General features: G+C 39.4%; 1 protein-coding gene across 5 annotated transcripts in view; it reads right to left on the reverse strand.

The window, feature by feature from the left end:
* Positions 1 to 21,902, reverse strand: part of PDE4D (phosphodiesterase 4D) — a 367,272-nt gene that overhangs the window by 90,736 nt on the left and 254,634 nt on the right. For all 5 annotated transcript variants that reach the window (XM_064437862.1, XM_064437863.1, XM_064437867.1 and 2 more), the window contains exons 3-5: positions 19,817 to 19,853; positions 14,913 to 14,986; positions 13,687 to 13,736 (exon numbers count right to left, since the gene is read on the reverse strand). In XM_064437862.1, coding sequence (XP_064293932.1) covers positions 13,687 to 13,736; positions 14,913 to 14,986; positions 19,817 to 19,853 — 161 coding nt within the window. The remainder of the gene's footprint in view (positions 1 to 13,686; positions 13,737 to 14,912; positions 14,987 to 19,816; positions 19,854 to 21,902) is intronic.

Raw genomic sequence — 21,902 nt, forward strand, 5'->3', positions numbered from 1 at the left:
TGCAGAATGTAATGCAAAATGCATGAGGTCAGACAGAGAATGAGCAAAAGGGACACTGTCCCTGTTGGGGGATGATGAGGTTACTCCTGGAGAAGATGTTGTGCAGGGGCAGGTCCTATACTGTCAGCACTACTCCTAGACTAATTTGTTTGTTTTATCTGAGCACAGACAAAAGATTGTGTGGAGGGACCTAGTCCACAAGAGAAGAGCTCTCATTCTTGCTTGTCTCCAGGGTTGTCTGACCCTGGCTGCCGGCAGCACTGATTCACGGCTTTGTTCAGGTTCTATACTCAGGAGCCCACGTAAAATAAAAGCAGAACTTGAGCACTTCAATGGGTGATCTCAATGAAGCCCTTAGTTTTTAAATGGATACTCAGGGAAGTAAATAGGCTTTAACGGACAAGTTTCTGGGTAACCTGTTAATGGAAAAGAGATCTACTTTCAAGTCTGCCTTTTCAGTTGGACTGACCAGAGCTGCCAGAAGCTGGATGAGTGTGAAACAAAGGTGCACTCAGACTGCATCCAACGGTCATACCAGAAGCCACATCTGCACAGTTTTATTTTCTATATTCATCAGCCAACGGGCTCCATTCATAACAGGAACAAGAAAAATGACATAGACAAGAGTGCTATTTTTCCTTCTGGTTATTCTCACCTCAGTCCTACAAAACAAACCACCTTTCACTCTTTTCAGTTGCTCTGCTGTTACCGATACGGTAAATGCAGCTTGGGGTCATGTACAGTTCTCAACTACCAGTGACCGTAAGTGACACAGCTGGGCTGAAAGGAGAAGAGAAGGCACACAAAACTTGTCATCCTGACTGTCTTTCCAGTAAAATAGACAGTTTGGGTCAAGTGGTAATATAGTACCTTCTACTGATGCAGCAAAATAGAGACCCATTTAAAGGTAAGAAGCAAAGACCTATGTTGGGTTGCATATCGCATTATTGATGTGGAGATTGATAATGCCTCTTATGTTTTCTTTTTAAACTCATCACTATTCTAACTCCAAAATGTGTAAGACTATTGTGAACTCAAGGCTGTACTACACTGCAGTCCTGGGGAAAAGTAACAAGTGCTGGATGAAGCTTACAAGCAGAGGTCTGCCCTATGGTGCCTTCTAGTCTCCATGCACTTTGATAACCTAACCATGTGTTTCCATCAAAACAGACTGTTAAATTAGAAATCATACATAAGGGCTGAGTGTTGTAGTCTACACATTGCAAAACAACTACAGTTATTTTCTAATTGTTGATTCAGATGGTTAGTTTTAATTATGGGGTCATTCTTGCCAGGAATGTTTTAAACTATAATTGTACTTCTCTGTTTAAGTTACTTGCTGTTTCATGAAAACTTACACATTTGACTACCAGGTATGAGTGTTTAAGTGCAAAACAAAAGGTGCACATGATACTGAGGAAGACGCATCTATGGATCTTTTTTGTAATATATGCTAATAGTATTTTTAAATGACATAATGGAAGCCACCACTTTGCAGTTAGTATAGTCAGGACAAGTCACTGTTTAAACATCCTAGGTGGTCGTGAAAATTCTTAGGTTTCTCATTATTTCATTGTATAGAAAGCCTGAATTTTTCAGATTTTTCAACAGTACTGCGCAGTAATCAAACATAGAGAGTATTCTATTTTGTATCCTGGTTGTGTTCACTTCCTTGAATGTGATATGATACATGAACAGCTTATGTTGTCCAAAACCATGCCAATACTCTTCCTGCTGTTCTGCCTCAAGAAAGTTAATCACCGTTTAACAAATCCACAGAACCTGAAGGAGCACTAGATAAAGATTTAATTTGAAATCTGTCATTCAGTTAGAAAAGTTTTGCAGTATTAATTAAAGGTCTACAAATCAAGATGGAGAAGGCATTCAGTAAGCCTTCACAGATCTATCCTGTCAATAAAAAACTTCTTCCCTAAATCAAGGAAGGGGGCTGACTGGTGCAGAAAGACTATTCCCTTTTAAAGGGAAATATAATTTAATAGTTATCTTTTCAAATGACCCATTTTAAGCAGGTATTTTTTCATTAGAGCACATGACAGTGCTGCACAAACAGTGACACAGAGAGCTAGTTTTTCATAGACCATAAGCAAATATGGCCTCAATTTATTAATATCAAATGCCCACAAACTCTGTATGTGCAAGGAAGGAAGCAGCTAGTTCACCCCCAAAGGTGACAAAGTGACTGTGAGAGACTGGCTGGGGAGCAGACTCGTCTCCCATGATTGCCTGCCTGTTCGCTGCATATGTTGTTTACTATGGGCGAGAGACATATGAATAAATTTCAGTCTGAATGTAATTTGTGCCCTGTATCTCACAAAGCAATATGATTTTGTTTTATTGTGGATAAGAAGTCTGTAAAAGAGATAACTCTCTTTTTAGCTATCATGACCTAGATAAGGCCCTTAATGATTAACTGAGAAGCTGATGTAAATACTGCTGTTTTCCAAATCTTATTTATGCAAAATATTATTGATCGTGTAAAGAAACAATATAGAAGCCTCTTTAAAGTACTTTGTACAGTAGCAATGGGGATTTGGTTCGACTCCAGTGAAGCTGATGATTGTCAGTCTTTATGCAGAACATTTGTGGGAAAATTCTGAGCTCATTTTGCAAACAGATGAGCTGAAACTAGCGGAAACAAAGGACATCTTCATTGCTAATTCGTTACTGAACTACGTGGACCAGCTGGAGGGATTCCACTGGAAGTTAAATCTATGTTGGTTCTGGATTGCACAATATAAAACTGTTTCTTTTTATCTGCTGTCTGAATTCATAGAATCATAGAACGGTTTGGGTTGGAAGGGACCCTAAAGATAATCTAGTTCCAACCCCCTGCCATGGGCAGGAACACCTTACCCATCCAACCTGGCCTTGAACACTTCCAGAGAGGGGGCATCCACAACCTCTCTGGGCAACCTGCTCCAGTGCCTCACCACCCTCACAGTAAAGAATTTTTTCCTAATATCTAATCTAAATCTACCCTCTTTCCCTTTAAAACCATTACCCCATATCATATCACCACACTCCCTGATAAAGTCCCTCCCCATTTTTCGTGTAGGCCCCTTTTGCGTACCAGAAGGCCTCCGTGGAATCTTCGCTTCTCTAAGCTAAACAACCCCAACTCCCTCAGCCTTTCCTTGCAGGGAGGGTACTCCAGCCCCTTCATCATCTTTGTGGCCCTCCTCTGGACCACCTCAATCAGGTCCATGTATTTCTTATGCTGGGGGTCCTAGGGCTGAATGCAGTCCTCCAGGTGGGGTCTCACCAAAGCAGAGTAGAGATGGAAAGTCACGTCCCTCAACCTGCTGGCAACACTTCTTTTGATGCAGCCCATCATGCAATCGGCTTTCTGGGCTGCTAGTACACTTTGCTGTTTCATGTCCAGCTTTCCATGCACCAATACCCCCAAGACCTTCTCCTCAGGGCTGCTTGCAGTCCACTCATTGCCCAGCCTGTATCCATATTTGGGATAGCCCAACTCATGTGCAGGACCTTACACTTGGTCTTACTGAACTTCACACAAGCTCCATCTTGTCAGGGTCCCTCTGGATGGCATCCCTTCCCTCTAGAGTATCAATCATGCCACTCAGTTTGGTGTCATCTGCAAACTTGCAGAGGGTGCACTCCATCCCACTGTCCAAGTCCCTGACAAAGATGGTAAATAATACTGGTCCCAGTACTGCCCCTGAGGGACACCACCTGTCACTGGTCTCCACCCGGACATCGAGCCGTTGACTGCAACTCTTTGAGTGCCAGCATCCAGCCAATTCCTTATCCAGCAAGTGGTCCACTCATCAAATCCATGTCTCTCCATTTTAGAGACAGGGTTGTTGTGAGGGACAGTATCAAATGCTTTGCACAAGCCCAGGTAGATGACTTCAGTCACTCTTCCCATATCCACCAACACTGTAATGCCATTGTGGAAGGCCACCAGATCTGGCAGGCACAAATTGCCCTTACTGAAGCCATGTTGGTTGTCACCAATTACCTCTCTGTTTTCCATGTGCCTTAGTGTAGTTTCCAGGAGGATCTGCTCCATGATCTTGCCAGGCACAGAGGTGAGACTAACTGGCCTGTAGGTCCCCAGGTCTTCCTTTTTCCAGTTTTAAAAATGGGAGTTATGTTTCCTATTTTCCAGTCACTGGGAACTTCATCAATCTGCCATGACTTTCCAAGGGATGATGGAGAGTGGCTTAGTGACTTAATCTGCTGGTTCCCTCAGAACCTTCAGATGCATCTCATCAGGTCCCATGGACTTGTGCACCTTCAGGTTCCTTAGATGGCCTTGAACCTGATCTTCTCCTGTGGTGGGCAGTAGTTAATTCTCCTGGTCCTTGCCTTTGGATTCTGTGAATTGGGTGGCATGGCTAGAGCTCTTGCCTGTGAAGACTAAGGCAAAAAAGTTACTGATACCTTGGCCTTCTCCATGTTGGCTGTAAGCAGGTTTCCATTTTGCTCATCACAGTGGGTACAGTTTCTTTTATCTTCCTTTGTTGTCCTAGGAACCTGAAGAAACCCTTCTTGTTATTTCTCATGTCCCTAGTCAAGTTCAGGTCCAGCTGTGCCTTGGCTTTCCTGATCCCCTCTCTGCACTCTCAGGCCATATACCTATAATCTCCCCAGGAAGTATACACCTGCTTCCACTGCATTTGGGTTTTGTGTTTTAGTTTGGCTAAGGGGCCTTGGCGTAGCCAAGCTGACCTCCTGCTTCACCTGCCTGACTTCTTGAGGACTGAGACCTCTTGCACCCTAAGAAAAATGCCTTTAAATACCTTGTAGCTCTCGTTCACTCCTTTGCATCTGGATGCAGTTTCCCAAGGGATCTCAGGCACTAGCACCCTAAACACCCAAAGGTTTGTGTTTCTGAGGTTTGGGGTCCTGACTCTACTTTTTACCCATCCTGTAGTAGACACCAGCCACAATAAGCTCCTTTATGAGCTTAGTCTCAATTTTCACCATAAGCCGTTGACCTGTGTGTTGCTGTTCTTCAAAGACAGCTCTGTGCAATCAATCCCATTTTGGAAACCAAGGGCAACTCCCCCACCTCTCCTTCCTGGCCTGTCCTTTATGAATACTTTACAGCTGTCAGCCACAGCACTCCAGTCTTCATCCCACTTCATCCCACCAAGTTTGTGTGATAGCAATCAGGTCATAGTTGTCCATCTAGGCAGCAGCTACCAGCTCCTCCTATTTGTTTCCCATGCTGTGTGCATTGGCATAGAGGCACTTCAGCTAGGCTAGCGGCCACATCCCTGTTTTAGAGGAGCTTGCCCTAGTGCCCTTGAGGCAGTTTGCAGGGGTTTTCCTGTTGCTTCCTAATGCTTCAGTAGCACCTGGCTGTTCTTGAGTACTTAAAACTTAATCCCCTGGCCCTGCTAAATCTAGTTTAAAGCTCTGTCATAAGTTCAGCCAGCTTATTGTCCAGGAAACCCTTGCTCACACTTGGTCAGGTGAGCCCCATCAGCTCTCTATGGGCCCTGTTTCTCAAAGGTATGTCTAAGATCATAGAAGCCAAGACCCTGAGCATGGCACCAGCTACACAGCCAGCCACTCACTGGTTGAATTCATCTCCTTTTCCTCAAACCCCCTTCTCTGACTGGGATAATAGAGAAGACCACCTGTGCTCCCAATCCCTTTAATATTGTTCCAAAGGACATAAAGTCTCTTTTAGTATTTCTGAATAACCTCATTGCAGCATTCTATCCTACTTGGAAAAGTAGGAATGGGTGATAGTCCGCAGACTTTACCAGGCGTGGTAGCCTCTCCATGACATCACAGACTCTAACTCCCAGCAGCAGCAAACTTCTCTAGAGATGTTGGCTCGACAATAAATGGGTGCCTCATTGCCTCTCAGAAATAAATCTCCAATACTAGCACTCTGTGTACTTTTCTGGTGGCACTTGTTCTAATGCGGGTGAGTGGTTGGACCAACTTTGAACAGTTGGCCTTTCCTGTGTCTTGCTTGGTACTCTCTCTTCATTCTCCAGCCCCAGGGCATTGTACCTGTAACATAGGGGCACTTCAGGGGAAGGGGAACATTCCTCCTCCTGCCCAAAGCAGAGACAAGAGTCCAGTCTCCTTTGTCTCATGAACTGGTTGAGCCTATCAACTCAGTGTCAGAAGCAAGCTCACCTTCCCTTTACAAAGTCTGACAACAGGGCTGTCACTCCACTCAGCTTGTGGCAGCGCACAATGCCATGCATCAATCTCTCGCTTAGAAGCCCTGATACTGTGCTGCCTGTTAAGCTCCTCTTGTAACATGGGGAATTGCTTGAAGGGTCCCTCCAGCTGGGCAGACTTGCACCATGACGTCCACCTCTGCCTTCAGACCCTAAGGGACTTGCAGGTTCTGGAGCTCCATGCAACTTTGGGTCTGAGCAGCTCTTTCAGTGTGAGTGTAGATGTCCACACAGAAAGGTTTATCACTTCCACTTGGGTTTCAGTCACAGCTTTGCAGTTGTGGTGGGTGGAAACCATTTTGTTTCAACAGGAGTCTACTTCCACCGGCCTCCCAGAACAAAATAGCCCATTTTCTGAAGGTTGCCCTCCCTGTGCACCCTTCTGTGCAAACTGCCATGCAAACTGAATTGCACAAGAAAAATTGCTAGTCCAAAATGCATCACCTCAAATATTCAAAAGTATAATTTCTTTTCTCAAACAGAAGCTTGACACATGCATTCATAGTAGAGTTAATCACAAAAGTGTGAACTGAGGTCTCGTCCAAAAAGACAATAGAAAGGAGTACTTCCTATGTTCAGATGTATCTTAGATTTTACCCATGATTGCAATATTGCCACCCATCAAAAGAAACCTATTCAAGAAGGCACTGTACACCATGTGGACCAGTCATTTAGTTTTTAATCTTCCTTCCATCTCAACCATGTTTCTGCTGTCCTTTCAGTATGTAAAGCCCTGAGATCAGTACCTAATGTTACCTCTAAAACTGAACAAGGATGCAGACCACAAATAAAGTTCAATATTATATAACATCAGTTTAATGAAAAATGCACAAAGCCTTTTGAAACTCCATCCCATATGAAAGACTACTGATCTTATTCTAACTGCATTCTGGTTTTATGTATTTATACTGAATTTAGATTGATTAATCTGGATAGTGGATTACAGACCTGTGTTAAATTATGATAAAATACTTTTTTTCTGACAAAAAAATGTTTTCATTTTCCTTAGCATTTTTCTCTGTAGTTTCAATTTGCCTACTGAGTTTCAAAATTTGATGCCACTGTGGATGCTTAAAGGCTGCCAGAAGTACCAGCAGCAAGAGAAAGCAACAACTGAAGAGAAGAGTTGTCCTTTCACATTGGTCTGTGCCATACAGAGGTCTACATAACACCAGCAATATTTTATTTTATTTTATTAGAAAGGAAATTCTTCTTTATAGAGGATGGGTAAGTTCTGAAAGGATGTTATAGACATGAAGGAGCAATAGGGTGGCATAGACGATAACTAAATGAATAGCCATGCAAGAAACCAGGATAAATAAGTCGACTCTGAATTCAACAATGTTCTTTGTGTCAAGTACTTCAGTGTAATATAAAATAGAATATTAGGCCTGCGATTGGAATTTGTTAGAGGCCTTCTGTTTTTAAAGGCAGAGTTGAGTGGCATAGAAATAAGAAAATGATAAATACTTATTTATCCATTTGACAGTGACAAACCACTTACATGTATATGTGCTATGGGTATCTTCCAAATAACATATTTTCAGGACTCCATTAATATGAACAGCTTAATGTAAGTACGTGACCTTCCACATAGTTTTCTTTCAGTTTGTCAGTTCCTCTCTCTTGTTCTACTACTTTTCACATAGCATAAAATCTACACCAAACAACACAATGTGCTATTTTTTCGGTCTGAGCAACAGTTGTAATGAATGCGGCTGTCTTCACATAGTTCATATGAAAGGGGAATTTCAGAAGCATTCACAGAAGTTAAAAAGACACATTTAAATGACTCTTAGTAAAAATTCTGGTCCTACATGCAAGTGTTGAACATACTCCCTTAGGAGGTAAACTGAGCTGGACTGGCACGTGTGTGCCAGTAACTTGTGCATATAAAGCACTTGTAATGCTTGAGTTCAAACACTAGTGGTGTATGCTGTTAACCTACCGTGAGTCTGCAGATATGCATCTGCTAATTTCTCAAATAATAGATGGCATTTACCACAGACTGAAAGATGTGAAAATGCTACAAACCACATCCACGCTTGTAAATACAAGTGTCTGTGGTATTTACCCTGAAATTAAAATAATTGCCTGAGGTGACTTAAATTAATTAAAAATATCCGTAGGTGTATGGGTATAAGCAAAAGTACAAATAGCAGAACATTTACATATCATTCAACATACTGCACAAAGAACAAAGGCCGTTTTATCAAAAACATCCCCCTTTAAAGCCCGGGTGTCAGGTTTCTCCAGTGCTTCAGGAAAGCACCCTTTACTCAATAAACTTGAGTGAGGATTTCAAAAAATTTTACCTTGCCTCTGACAAAAGTTTGGCAGTGCAGTCTACCATAGAAATACTTTTCTGTAATAAGATTAAAATACATTCAGTGGGCAAATTAAGTAAGAGTAGGAAGTTCTTGTGATGTATGTAACCCTCCTGATTAAATCTAAAGGAGTGATACATATACTGCAATTACATCTTGAATAGGGCATGTTTTGTGCATCTGCCTAAATCTGGGTATGAAATCTAAGGTCTTTAGCATTTTAAAATGTGACACTGATATTGTATTACAGGTTTTGTTTTGTTAAAAACCTGAAATATTCTTTATTTTCCTCTGTTTTCATAGACATTAGGAACCCCTCAATCCCATATACTCACTCTCAAGCTAGTGGCAATTACCCCAGTATTGTATGAATTACCCGCTGTAAGGCATGCATTTTTGCTTTTTTTTGTTCTCTCATGTTCTCATGTTTACTGTACACCCTGCTGTGCTCTGGCAGACTCCCAGACACAGGAAAGAATAAAAGGCATTTGGTTATTGAGGACATCTCCAAGCAGTGATACACTCCACAGTCCAGTCAGGCCCTGGGAGTCAACAGGGTATGTAACAGTTTGCCTTCTAGACTTTTGAACAGTTTAAAGCATATCAAGAACGTTAGTTCATTTTGAACAAGTTTTTATTCTAACTCCATCCTGTTAGTTGGGAAAGTCTTTCAGTTACAGAACTGGTGTGAGTGAGGGATACACTTAGATAGAGATATACACACTCAAAATAATCTGTTATTCCCAATGCCATGTGGCCTGCTGATTTTCATCTGTAACCTTTGTTTTTTCTTGTTATGTCCAGCTGCTTGTATTTAGGAGTTTAGTCTCTTTATGTTTATAAGTTTAGTCTAGTTTATGTTTATATAGAATCATAGAATCATTAAGGTTGGAAAAGACTTCTAAGATCAAGTCCAGCTGTCAACCCAACACCACCATGACTCCTAAATCATGCCCTGAAGTGCTGCTTCTACACGTCTTTTAAACACCTCCAGGGATGGTGACTCCACCACCTCTCTGGGCAGCCTGTTCCAATGCTTGACCACTCTTTTAGTGAAGAAATGTTTCCTAATATCCAATCTAAAGCTCCCCTGATGCATCTTGAAGCCGTTTCCACTCGTTCTATCACTAGTAACTTGGGAGAAGAGACCAACACCCACCTCACTACAACCTCCTTTCAGGTAGTTGTAGAGAGCGATAAGGTCTCCCCTATCTAATCATATAGATGTTTAGCTTACCATAGTGACATTTAAAAGTGTTTCATACTGAAAGACAGTAGGCTAATCTTAATTAATATTTAATTATTAATTAGTGATTGATTATACTTTCAATGCAGTAAAATAAAATCACTAGCAAAAAACTGGTAGATCCCATTTCAAAACCATAAACTTAATTGGGAAACCTGAAACAAATTGAAACAAATAATGAAATGTGTTGGACGAAGTCCATGAAAAATATGGAAGAAATTCCATTTAATCAGCAGAATATTGATTTCTGCTGGAGTCAAGATGCAGAGCCATGCATGTAAAGACTGTAACTCATGTCCAATAAGAAGCAATGATAGCATGGAATAGCAAATTAATTTGCTTGGATTTAAAACCTCATAATCTTTGCAAATAGTTTATTTCTCTATTCCCATGTTTTCTATATAGATGACAAAATTTGAAAGGGTTTTCCTGGCACTAAGCCACATGCTTCCTACATTTTAATAAATGAAATGTAGCTTGTTATTGAAAAATTCCATATATTTTCCTCTATCTGATGAAATAGTTTTGTGTTAGTTTTTGTTGCAAAATTGTGAAGTGTAAATAACTTCTAAGAAGTGCAGTTTTGCAATTATTATTTATTTTATGATTAAATTAAATGACTTTTTTTTTACACATGCAAGTCTTCACTTACAGTCCTTTAGCACTGCATTTGTAACATGAAGGTCCACTTATGTAATCTACATTAAAGTCCACTTTAAAGCTATTACTATGAATTAGGTATTATGTCTATGCAATATATGTATATATATTACTCAGACCCTGTGTCTGTGATTTCAGGTTAACTAAGACTTGCAAGTTAATCAGTAGTTGTGATAGTATTTGGAGGCTCAGAAACTCATTCTTTTGGACAAACTTACCTCCTTCTGCAGGCAGAATCTTTGCACATAAAAGCAGCTGCCAGACTGAGTTTGCAAATTGTCGTTAGTGGACACAGAAATTGTGAAATCTGCTATCTGTTTTAAATCTGACGCATATCAAGACATACCTTATATGGTTCCTTCCTAATTCAAATTATTCTTATTTAGAAATGCAGATATTAGAATTGTAGTAATCAAAAGATATCTGATGCTTGCTCACTTTGTCAGTCAAAAACTAAAACTTCCAAGCTTAATTCTTGAGTCACAGCTAGTTTCATTTTTTTGAAAAAGAAACGTTATTTATAATTCACTGGTTGTGTTAAGAGAATTACCATAATCTTGAAATGAAACACCATTCATATCACTGCCTGGAAAATGTGACTCAGGGAGAGGAACCCCTCTCCTGGTTGAAGCACAGAACACCATGCATGGAAGCACTGTACAGCAAACATAGCAAAATAAACTCTCCATCTTAAGTGTCTCCATCTTTCTGATTTAGCACTGACATAGTTTACTGACACTGTACCTTCCAGTCACCTAGTTTGTTGTGCTGGTGATCAGTTCTCGCTGAGATTGCTAACTGAGCCGTCTGGATGCTGTGATGCAGCTCTACCTGTCTGGTGTGTTTTTCTGGATACTCCATGACACAAGGTCTGACAACAGCATGACCAGGAGGATTTCTCAGCAGGAAGGATCTGCACAAGCCGCATTTCAAAGATTCCCCAGAAGAACTCAAAAAGCTTAGTAGCATCTGAAAGAGTTTTCAATCATTCTGTGAAGAGCAGGAAGAGTGTGACATATCTTCCTTCTTGGCATAGTGCTGCAGTGCAACATGTTTTACTAGGATTTTGTGCCTCAAGAAAACACCTAAGCATACTTCTGTGGTTATGCCATGAAATTTGTTCCTATGAAAATATCAGAAACAGTCTATGACTAAGAAAAGGCAAACCGATTCAGGCAAAATAGTGTCCAGCCTCAATCTCCATTCAACAATCAAAATGAATTATAGTGATTTTCATGCTTTGTAGTGACCTAATATCTCTCCTGTATCATGAAAGTTTTTTAGCTACTTATATCCAATGCACACAGGCCACAGCTCACCCAGTTCAATGCATAACTTGGGTGCAGCAATTCCAGCAGCATCTCTGAGAAATCAGATTAGACTATCCTTACTATTCTTTGCCTTCTCTTGCTTCCTTTAAATTTCTCAGCACAGAAGCGTTTTCTAGATTAATTGCAGCACTGACTACACCTTCCTCCTAAACATTAAAACTTAAGCTGATTTATTCTGACATGTAGAGTGCACTGAATGGAGTTAACTGAATGGAAACGTTCAGATTGGAGGGAATTTAAAAAGAGCAGCATCTTCCAGCAGGGTCTGTCTTGGGTCCTGCTGCCTGAGCAGCTTCGCCTGCTGGAGTAAAGAAGCTGACCTCAGGCAAACAACTGTGGGAGAGCATGTAAGGTAAGCTTGCTGGTTTTTCACATGCATGCATATCCTCTCTGCTGGATACCACATTTTCTTTTAGTCTGTTACAGGCTTTCTAAAGTCAGTCCCTTGGAACCAAAGAAAGAGCTCTCTTTTCCAGTATCTCTATCTCCAGTTAAGATAACAGAATTCTGGATGACTGTGTTGCATGAGACAAATCCCACAATTAGAAATAGGTGTAACATCTGTCAATAACTGAAACGTCTCGTGGAGAGTAATTTGAAACCAATGCCCAGAATTACCTCTTAAAGGCATACATTAACAAAGGATTATGATTGTAATTGCTGCAAGCATTTATCTGTCTGCCCTTCCTATTTATTTAATTACCATTAATTTAAGTATGATTGCAGAACATTCTTAACTAAGGATGCTTTTCTGTTTATAGAATACATTTAAAGATTTAACCTTCTGTTTGCTGATGAGCCCTACACACAAATGCTCAGATTACATGATGAATTCCTAGGAGAATAAAATTGTACAGAACTGCCAAGATTGGGTCTTGCAGAGGTAAATATGTGTAAGGCTAGATGAAAAGAACTAACAATATTAACGCATTCCAGAGCCTACAGACAGAAAATATGGAACATGGCAAAGTCACACTTCTCCTCAAAAGAGCTGAAGTACCACTTCTTCCTTGAGTTACAAATCTATTATACAATTAAAAAGACGAGCTATTTTGAAAATTCTGGAAACATTAAATATTTGGTTTAAATGGTAAACTGTCTGTTTAATAAGTGTCTGTATACATTCATCAAGAGGCAAAACAAATATTCTTTTACTCTGCCAACACACCATAGAGAATATAACTACCTGGAAAATTACGCAGTGTAAGAAGACGTGAATTAACATGATGTAAAAAAAATGAGGACAAATAAAGTGTGTTCCCATAAAGATGTCCAAGTCCAAGTTGTATAATAATCACCAAAAGTGCCAGAGGGCAAAATTTGCAAAAGTGTTCACATAAATTAAAATGTCAGTCCTGTTTTCAAGTTGAAGTTTCTTTAGAAATAATAATGTCTTTTACATAGGAATTATTTTTCTCTTACACACCTACAAATGTTAAGAATTAGAATTTACTATCCTAAATCAGAAAATTCAGTTTTGAAACTTTCTTCTCATTGCCTAAGGGCTTGTAATGTGAAGACTTTGCCTCAGTATAGCTACAGAACTCCAAGTCCCAAATGAAAGATTGATGTAGTCCTCATATCTGTTCTTCCTACTACATTTCATTGCAAAAAGTTACTGATGAAGGTGTGACCTGGTCACACTGGTATATAAGGAAAAAAAAATTTTGGGAAAGAATTTAAATAAAATCCAGGATAAGAAGACAGAAATCAGAAAGCTAACACGATACAACACCAAAAGTCACCAATTTGAGTCACCACATGGCTCAACTCCTCCTTTACAAAACACATATATGTTTATGAAAAAATACAAGGTTATTATAATAAAATGCAGTTTTCAGTGAGACTTTTTTATAAATAGGTATTAAATTTATAAATCCATGATGGCTTCACAGAGGAATTTTAGCTGTATTAATTCTTCTTACCTGTTATTGTTGCTTTGTTAATAGATGGTTGGTTACACATTGGTGATCGTCTATATAAAAGAAAAGAAAAAAAAGGTGTAAGCCTGATAAACTTACAGATGACTGAATCCTTGAAGAATATCATAGGAAATACATTTCCTTGTAAATTTATTTAGGACTGGAATACCATGGCATTGCCAATGAAAAAGTTTGTTTAGAATAGATATTTTTTTGTAGTGTAGAAGGGAATCCACAGCTGACCCTGAAACCTCTCTGCAGATTAGGAACTCTGAGAGAGGAATATTTTAGGATTTTACAAGTTCATTAAGGACCTGTCTAATCATATCTAGAGCTTATACCTAGCTTGAAATTTGATTTGTATACATAGTTATAATTATTCTAACATGGCTTGCACTTTCAATGTTCTCTGACACGAAATACTTTTTTAATTTTTTTTTTTCATTTTATTATTTTGCATATACGTCTCACACATTATTTTGCTTATACCTTTCTCAATTATCTTCAGGGCGAACAGCTCAGTGGACTACTTTGCCCACTGAAGAAAGCAAGAAGCTGCTGGACTGACACATAGGGTCTGCATATTCCAACCATGGGGGCTGGAAATATCTTTTAGTGGCACTGCTTCTGCAATGGTAGGCAATTGTCTTTGGAATGGTAAATACTTCTAAGTTCTAAAGATGCACGTTCCAGTGAGGGAAATTTCTCCACTACAGAAATTGCTAGTGTAACTAATCCTAATGTTAACTGTGATGTTGTAACATGATTGGAGAAAGATCGCATTTATAATGTCTCATTTATGATGATGAACTACTGTGGGTAAGTGGGATGTCATTATCTTGGATGAGTTAGGCAGAGTTCTGGGTTCAGATCATGCAAGTAGCTCACAATGAGCTACTTTGGTTTATTTACAAAAGTCAGACTGCCTGAATTATCATCTTTGAATGATCTTTGACATATGACTAATTTATTGAAAATCATATAAATTGCACAAAAGCACTCAAGGTTATGGAAGGACAGCAGTGCAAGAGCAATTAGTAGGCAAGAAGGTGGTTGTCTCAGCTCTCAAGTATAGCATCTTCAAGGGATTAATAAACTCATTACTTATCCACATGTTTTATTCAGGTTTAGTGGAACTGACTGAAATCTGTAACATCTGATTGTTATTCTTAGTTTACATTTTAAAAGTATCACTGCAAAAGGTTCAGCGGCCAAAAATTGACACTCACTTGCTGGGTGCCCGATCTTGTAAATTGGTTAATGCAGCAAAGTTATTCCGTACAGTACGCAGACTGGCCAGCACCTAGAACAGACAAAACAGTTTCAGTCTAAATTTCTGCACAGGTGAGACTGATTTATCTCTGCTGCACTGTGCTGAAAGAAAAAGGACTGGACATTGCAAAACAGCTGTAAAAGGTTTCCAGGGCTGGTTTGTCTGAAGCCTTTGACAATTATTGGACAATAACATGCCTGTAATACAAGGACAATAGTTTATTTATTCCTCTTTTTTTTCTCATAAACAACTCATTATTTGTTTAAAGGCAGACTTACTTGAAGAGGAGGAAAGATTTTCACAGAATACTACTTAGTTCTTTAAAATGACCATAAAAGCATTCATGTTTGGAAGATAATAGCCCATTCAAGCCTAATTCTTCATGCATAAGAAATGATTACAGAATTTTCCATTTGCAGTTCAGCCCCCACAAACCTCAAAGGACAAAGGGAATAAGATTGTCTAGACTGCCAGGAAAATGAAGTGTCTCCTTTAAGGGGCACAGTTGATTTGGGGACTTAGTGTAGAAGGCCAGAGTAAGAGGAAGGTATCACCTGAGCGGGTGGCACATGTCTGCAGGCTCTTATGAGCTTTGCACATTGGGAAAGATGATGTAAATTAACTACTTCATTTATGGACTTAATTTCATGCAAGACAGCAGCTAGTGGAGGCAGTAGAGGAGTGTCTTCTTGTTATTAGTGGTGTGGGCTCTCTCTTCTGAAGGCAGTTGGAGAAATGCAACAAATTTTGTACCATGTAAGGATAAGAAGATGCACCTCTCGATTAGGGAGAGGCAGCCTAGCTGATGTCAGAAAGAAACCACAAGTTGTTTGGAACGAGACTGGAAACCGAGGGAGGCAGCAACACTAATCACTGGTGTGTCTTTGCAGGAGTTGCCCATTGTTGTTTCGTAACCCAGACTGGGCTGGTTCCCTGGTGAACCCATCCTAGGAATAACAAAGGCGGGAACGAGAACATGGATTCCAGAGGTCTGAGTTGAGAAGGCTACAACCCTCTTTTTGTAGCCCCTTAAATTTATACATGAGGTAGGAAGGGGGTAGGAGGCTGAAGAGAAAAGAAGGATTTAGTGAAAGCTTGTAACAGACAGAAAATATTCAGGAGATAATAATAACTGGCATGTACTGACTACAAGCCATTATAGGTAATTCCCAAATGAGTTAAGATAATAAATATAAAAATATATTTGTTGCCTAATTAGACAGTCTTAATGTCATTGTTTTCTTTTCCAAATATCAAGAGCCAAACTCACCTATTTTACATGCAGCATGGAATAAAAATAATTATATATGCCATGAAATTTGTATGCTCAGGGTACAGTGACCCTAACAAATGTTGTATTTAAATGTTGGATATACACAGATAGAAATCAGGCATGAACTAAGCGGAAGGGGAAAGAAGATCTTGGAGTTCAAAAGTTGAAAAATTAATACATAAAATAGGAAAGCTGCTGAAGTGTGAAAATATTGTAAAAGAACAGGGTGAGTTGAAGGTGGAAGGAGAAGGAAAGCATAAATGGAAAAAAAGTTGGACCTATTAAGGTAAGTCACACATTGTACTGACTGCAGTCCATTTGCTGTTCCCTTCGGTCAATCTGCCTGGGTTCAGTTTGTCTGCCAGGATGCTGAGACAGCTTGTATGTTCTTATATTATCAGAGGAGCGTATCTATGTGGCTCCCAGAGCTGTCTCAGGCCAGGAAGAAATGTAGTCTGTTTTCCTGGCTGCAACTGCCTGCTTAATAAGCCTTGTTGGATTTGAATTGGTGGTATATTCAGGTGCAGTGAGAATTGGGAGCATGTACAAATGTAGCTAAGTGACTCCTCAGTGACTGAGCTCAGGTACAGCCACGCCTATTAGCCTCTGCCTCTGCTGGACTGCAATGAATGACTCTGTACGTGCTGTGCAGGGCTGAGTTTCAGAAAGGTTAGTAGGCTGGGCACAATGCCATGTGAAAACATAAACCTTAGCTGAGGTACGTGTTGGATCTGAAATAACGGGTCATTTAGTACCTGGGAAAGAAGTGTGCAGAGCTGCAAGGTTGCTCAGGGCCAGTTACAAGTAGAGGCTAATGAGCCTTTCTGGACCCACACTTGCATCCCTGAAGAGCTGCAAGGGGGTCTCTCTACCATGCCTACTGCTTTGCATGTTGACGAGATTTTTCCACTGTCTGAGATATTACGATTATCTCCTTTTTCAGAAAGCAGAGACTTGACTGTTTGGTTTGTATGCCCTTCTTTTTGTTCTTCTGGCAGGTGAGATAACTGTTTTGTTGTGAAATGGCCAGTATCTGCCCAGCACCCCAGGTGCTTTAGCATATATGCACGTATTTTCAGTTTATGCAAGTGCAAGGTGTCTCCACATACATAGCAATAAATGTAAAAATTACCACAAAAACTTTGACCATTGGCTACAATGGAGCTAAACAACTTGATTTATTGTATAAAGGTATTAATTAGTATATTATAGCAAAGGTATATAAAAATATATTTCAAATTTTCATTATAATTTGCTTTATAATATGACAGTTTCTCTGCCCACATAGGTTCCACTTGTGCTTAATATTTTTAGAGTCAGATTTGTGAGCAAAAAGCAACTAGTCACCTGTAAACCTCTTTAGGTTTAATCCCTAAGTAAATATTATTTTCATAACCAAGTTATATACAAACAGTTGCAAGTGAATTGAAAAATATAAAACTTTTTTTATTATAAAAACCCTGCAGAATTGGTCGTTAAATTTCAAATCACACAAATTATTTTAATTTGAAAAGCAAAATTCTATGAACAATTAGATTACAGCAGTTGCTGTATATTACAATATAGGGAAGTGCAAGTAATAATACCGTTGTGATAGATTTTTTAGTTTTAGCTTACACAATTCCATTCTGGTAAAAACAGTCAATTATCTTGTCCTGGGGCTAGATTCTGTGTGGGGGACGTAGTGTGCCATCCAGTTAACAAATGCAGCCACCCCTACCATGGTGATGTGCTGAATAGTAACTGAAGTGCTAAAATTGGAACTATTACTACCAGGTGGCTCGTGGTCAGACGAAACAAGCCTCCTAATCATTTGAAGAAAATACAGACAGTTTGAAATAACTGGAACGTGTTCCACGTGGCATGATCTACTGCCACCAGGAAGCCCCAAGTGGATTGAAGCAGTGCTTTGGCTGTTTGCAACACAAAAATGCATGTACATGATGAAATATGGCTCTAGGAAGACATTAGAAGGGTGGTCTGTATGATGTGTAGACATTGTACTGCCACATGGGGTCCAGTTTCTAAAGTCCTGAATGAGGTCCTAACACTGCTAATGTAACTCTGAGGGGTGGGCCTTGTGTGACCGCATTTCAGTTCCCTCTATGCCAGGGAATGTGATGTGATAACTCACCCTGTGAGTGCTCTTTCTCCTGTTCAATACAGATGAAAATAGGTTGATTTAAACCACTGCTAACAGGGTTTTGCACTGAAATACTGAAAGCTCTCAAACAATCAGTTATGGAACTTTGGCGCGAGTAGCAATAACATTCAACTGCTCCTCCTCTAATAGCTGAATCACATTCATCAACACCAACCAGAATATGAAACCACCCCTAAATCAAATAGGGTGCTTTGTCCGAGGAAAAAAATATCCCTAAATGGGTTGTAATATTTGCTCTTTTTCTAGGCATATAACCTGTCTTACCTATGTGGCATAATTTGTAATGAAAATTCAGATGACAATGAACACAAACTCAGCTATAGTATACATTATTGGATCGCTTGACCACCATACAAATTGAATTTTTCCTGTGCTCAAGAGTTAGGGGTTTTAGGTTTCCTGAGGAACTAAAATCAGAAGTGGTTTCACTTTTTTTTTTCTTTTGTTTATTTGTAATTTCTTCTCTTCCATTATTGTTGAAGTATATTTACCATTTGAGAGAGCTTAAAGTAGTCTTAGAAAAGGCCCTGGCTTTATCTTTTCTCTGCTAACAAAAGATGGTATCCTTCATATTAAGAATTTGATCAGCCTGTGTCTTTATGAACACTGTATCTGTTTACAATATAATTAAATATATAACAACCTATTAAATGAGTATTTATTGTTTTAAGAGTTGATGATTAGACCAAAGCAACTTGCATATTCAGACTGAAGTTAGACAGCCTCTTCTTATTTGAGACTGCTGTGACTCTACCTTTCTCTTTCTATTCACCTTCAATCACATGTGATTTCCAGATTTTTTCTTCCCATGTAGTTACACTGAATTAACTTTCATTCCTGTCTATTACACAGTAAAACCAGTCATCAAGAGTTCAAAGAATATCAATGTTAACTTTTCATACATAACAAGACAGGTCTATTGCTAAAAATTGTGGAGTTTTGATCTAAATTATATAGAATTTTGAGCTGATACTTTATAAAAGAATCTGAATGGAAAAATCAAATATATAGAGACGGTTTTGTAAAAGAACATATGTATTCTGGGTAAAGCTTATCTTGAATCTAAAAACTACCTTGTATTGAAGGCATGAGAGATGTTCAAAGGAGAAATTGAAATTATAAAAAGCAGGACAGTAACAGAAAGCACAGATTTGTCTTCATCATGACTGCTACAGTATTTGGAAAGAGATCAGTGGAAGGTGTTTATCATGTTGTTGCACTTTAACATTCCAGATAATCAAAAAGCATTAAAAAAGAGAGGTATAGGTAACAGTGGGAGGTTTATGACTTTCTGTTTAGACAGTTTTTTTCCTGTTTCAGGCAAACATACCTTATATAATATTAACAATGGAAAACAACTGGTTTGGCCCTTTGGCCTTTACATTGCAAGATTGCGTGAGAAATATGCCAAAACTGTGCCTACCTGAGCAAATGGTGTCACAATCAAGTCATCTCCATGTCTGAAAAAATGAGCAGAGTTGTAAGTTAGGTATTACTGGAAGCTTATCTCACTGCTTTAACAGAAAGAAAATCAGGTTTTACAATGCACCGTAGGTAACTCCAGTTTCATTCTTCAGCAGTTACTCACTACCGCTGCTTTATATATTCTTTGAGAAGTAAATATCAACTTAGTTATTGCCCAACTGCCTGCCATGTCTATGGGATGGCTGATGAACCAGCTGGTTTCTGTGGTGTGGGTTGGGGAGGTGACCGACCGCCCAGGACTGATTTGCAGAGATTTCATCCCAAAGGATGGAGGTGAAAATTACAAAAATGACCCCATTGAGGGTTACCAGCAGGTTTGTGAACACTGCAGATGGCTGGGCAGCGCATTGCAAACAAATAAAAACCTGGTAAAACTTTCAAACTCACTCACACCTCTGGCGCTATAGGGGTTGTGACCACGCGTGTGCTTTTGCAGTGACAACCTCACCCACACCTCAGGGTGACGTATGGGCAAAGTGCCAGGATGATGCAATATAGGGGAGAAGGAAGGAAGGGAAAGAGGGGTTCCTTCTTTTCAGCGCCGAAAGCTGCCACTTGAAACTGTTTCAATAAAACATAGTCTAGTAAATGCAAGTAGTCTGAAGGGCTGTTGATCTTAAGAGTAGCATCTGTAGCATTGAGGGTACGGAGTTAGACCTCTCCAGGGGACCACAGGGACAGGGAAAACTTGGAGTTTTCAGTTGTCATATCTAGTATATGGCAGCAATTAAGAAGAAAATAAATTTTCTAAAGAAAAACATCCAATATGACTCTGTTTTTAATTCTCCTGTATTTTCCTGCAGTAAATTCATAGTGATGGGTTACAGGTTGCAGCTTTCAGCAGAAATTACCATTGCTTTGATGCTATTTTAATATTATTTAGGTTTAAACATAAAATATGTGTATTTAAACCATGGATTTCAACTCCATGAAAATCTAATCAGAAAAAGGCTTTCTGATAAATGGAGAAATATGATTTGCATTTGAGTTGCTATAACATCAGTCTTATAATTTATATGCTGTTCACAAGGTAGTAACATTTTTGCAGGTATTGCAAGAACCTAACAAAAAAGCAGTTAAGTACAACTGGAGAGCCTGTAAGGATGAAACAAAACTCCCCAATATTCAAAATTATCATAACGCTTAATATCTGTGTAGCTGGTTTTGTTACCATCTCTCTTATTTCTGTTAGTTAAAATAGAGAAATGGATTTTTATAGGGCCCATGGAATAAGTCTGCACTTTTAATCAGGTCTTTGCAAGAGTGGTTGGAACAAGGTGTTGCTTCAGGTGAAACCACATTCCCAGCCTAGCTGGAAAGCATGTAAGCCTGATCCTCACACCAAAGTCAAAGAAAACATGGCACCATGGGAGGAACTCAGAGGCTTTAATTGCCCAGTGAACCCAAATCCAATTGGTTATTATACCCATCATGAACCAGCCCAGGGCATTAACAGGGCAGTTAATGTCCAGCTGGGTTTAGTAACTCTTCATATTTTCACTGAGTCGTGAAAACTTCAGGAAATGGCCTAGACTACAATTTCTCATCAGGATTGCATAATGAGTTATGCAGCTGCACAAAGGCTTCAGCAGAAGAGAAGCCATATCCATCTTTTCCTTTTCTCTCATGTTCTCCACTTAAACAGCCATACTCTGAATATGTACGCCACCTCAATTCCAGAAAATTATGCTTTTTGTCTTCAAATTCTGTGACATAGTATTATCTGCTGTGTGACAGCTGGTTTACCTGTTCCTCAGTAAAATCTCTTAATTTCTTCCCTTTTATAAAGAATATTTTTACTACTTGCATATAGCTACTCCATTTTCTCATGTGTTCTGACACTTAAAAGGGCACAGCTGTGTAGAGCAAGGAATCCTGTGTTAGCCATCTGCATGAATTCTGTGAAGATGGAATAGCCTAAAGCCTCAAGTAAATTATTTGCCAGTCTTCCTCACACCTACCCGCTTTATCTGCTACTAAGGTTGTTGAGGCAAAAAGCAAACAACAGGTTGAGCAAATTCTTA

The sequence above is a fragment of the Phalacrocorax carbo genome, chromosome Z (assembly GCF_963921805.1).
Source record: "Phalacrocorax carbo chromosome Z, bPhaCar2.1, whole genome shotgun sequence".
Taxonomy (NCBI): Eukaryota; Metazoa; Chordata; class Aves; order Suliformes; family Phalacrocoracidae; genus Phalacrocorax; species Phalacrocorax carbo.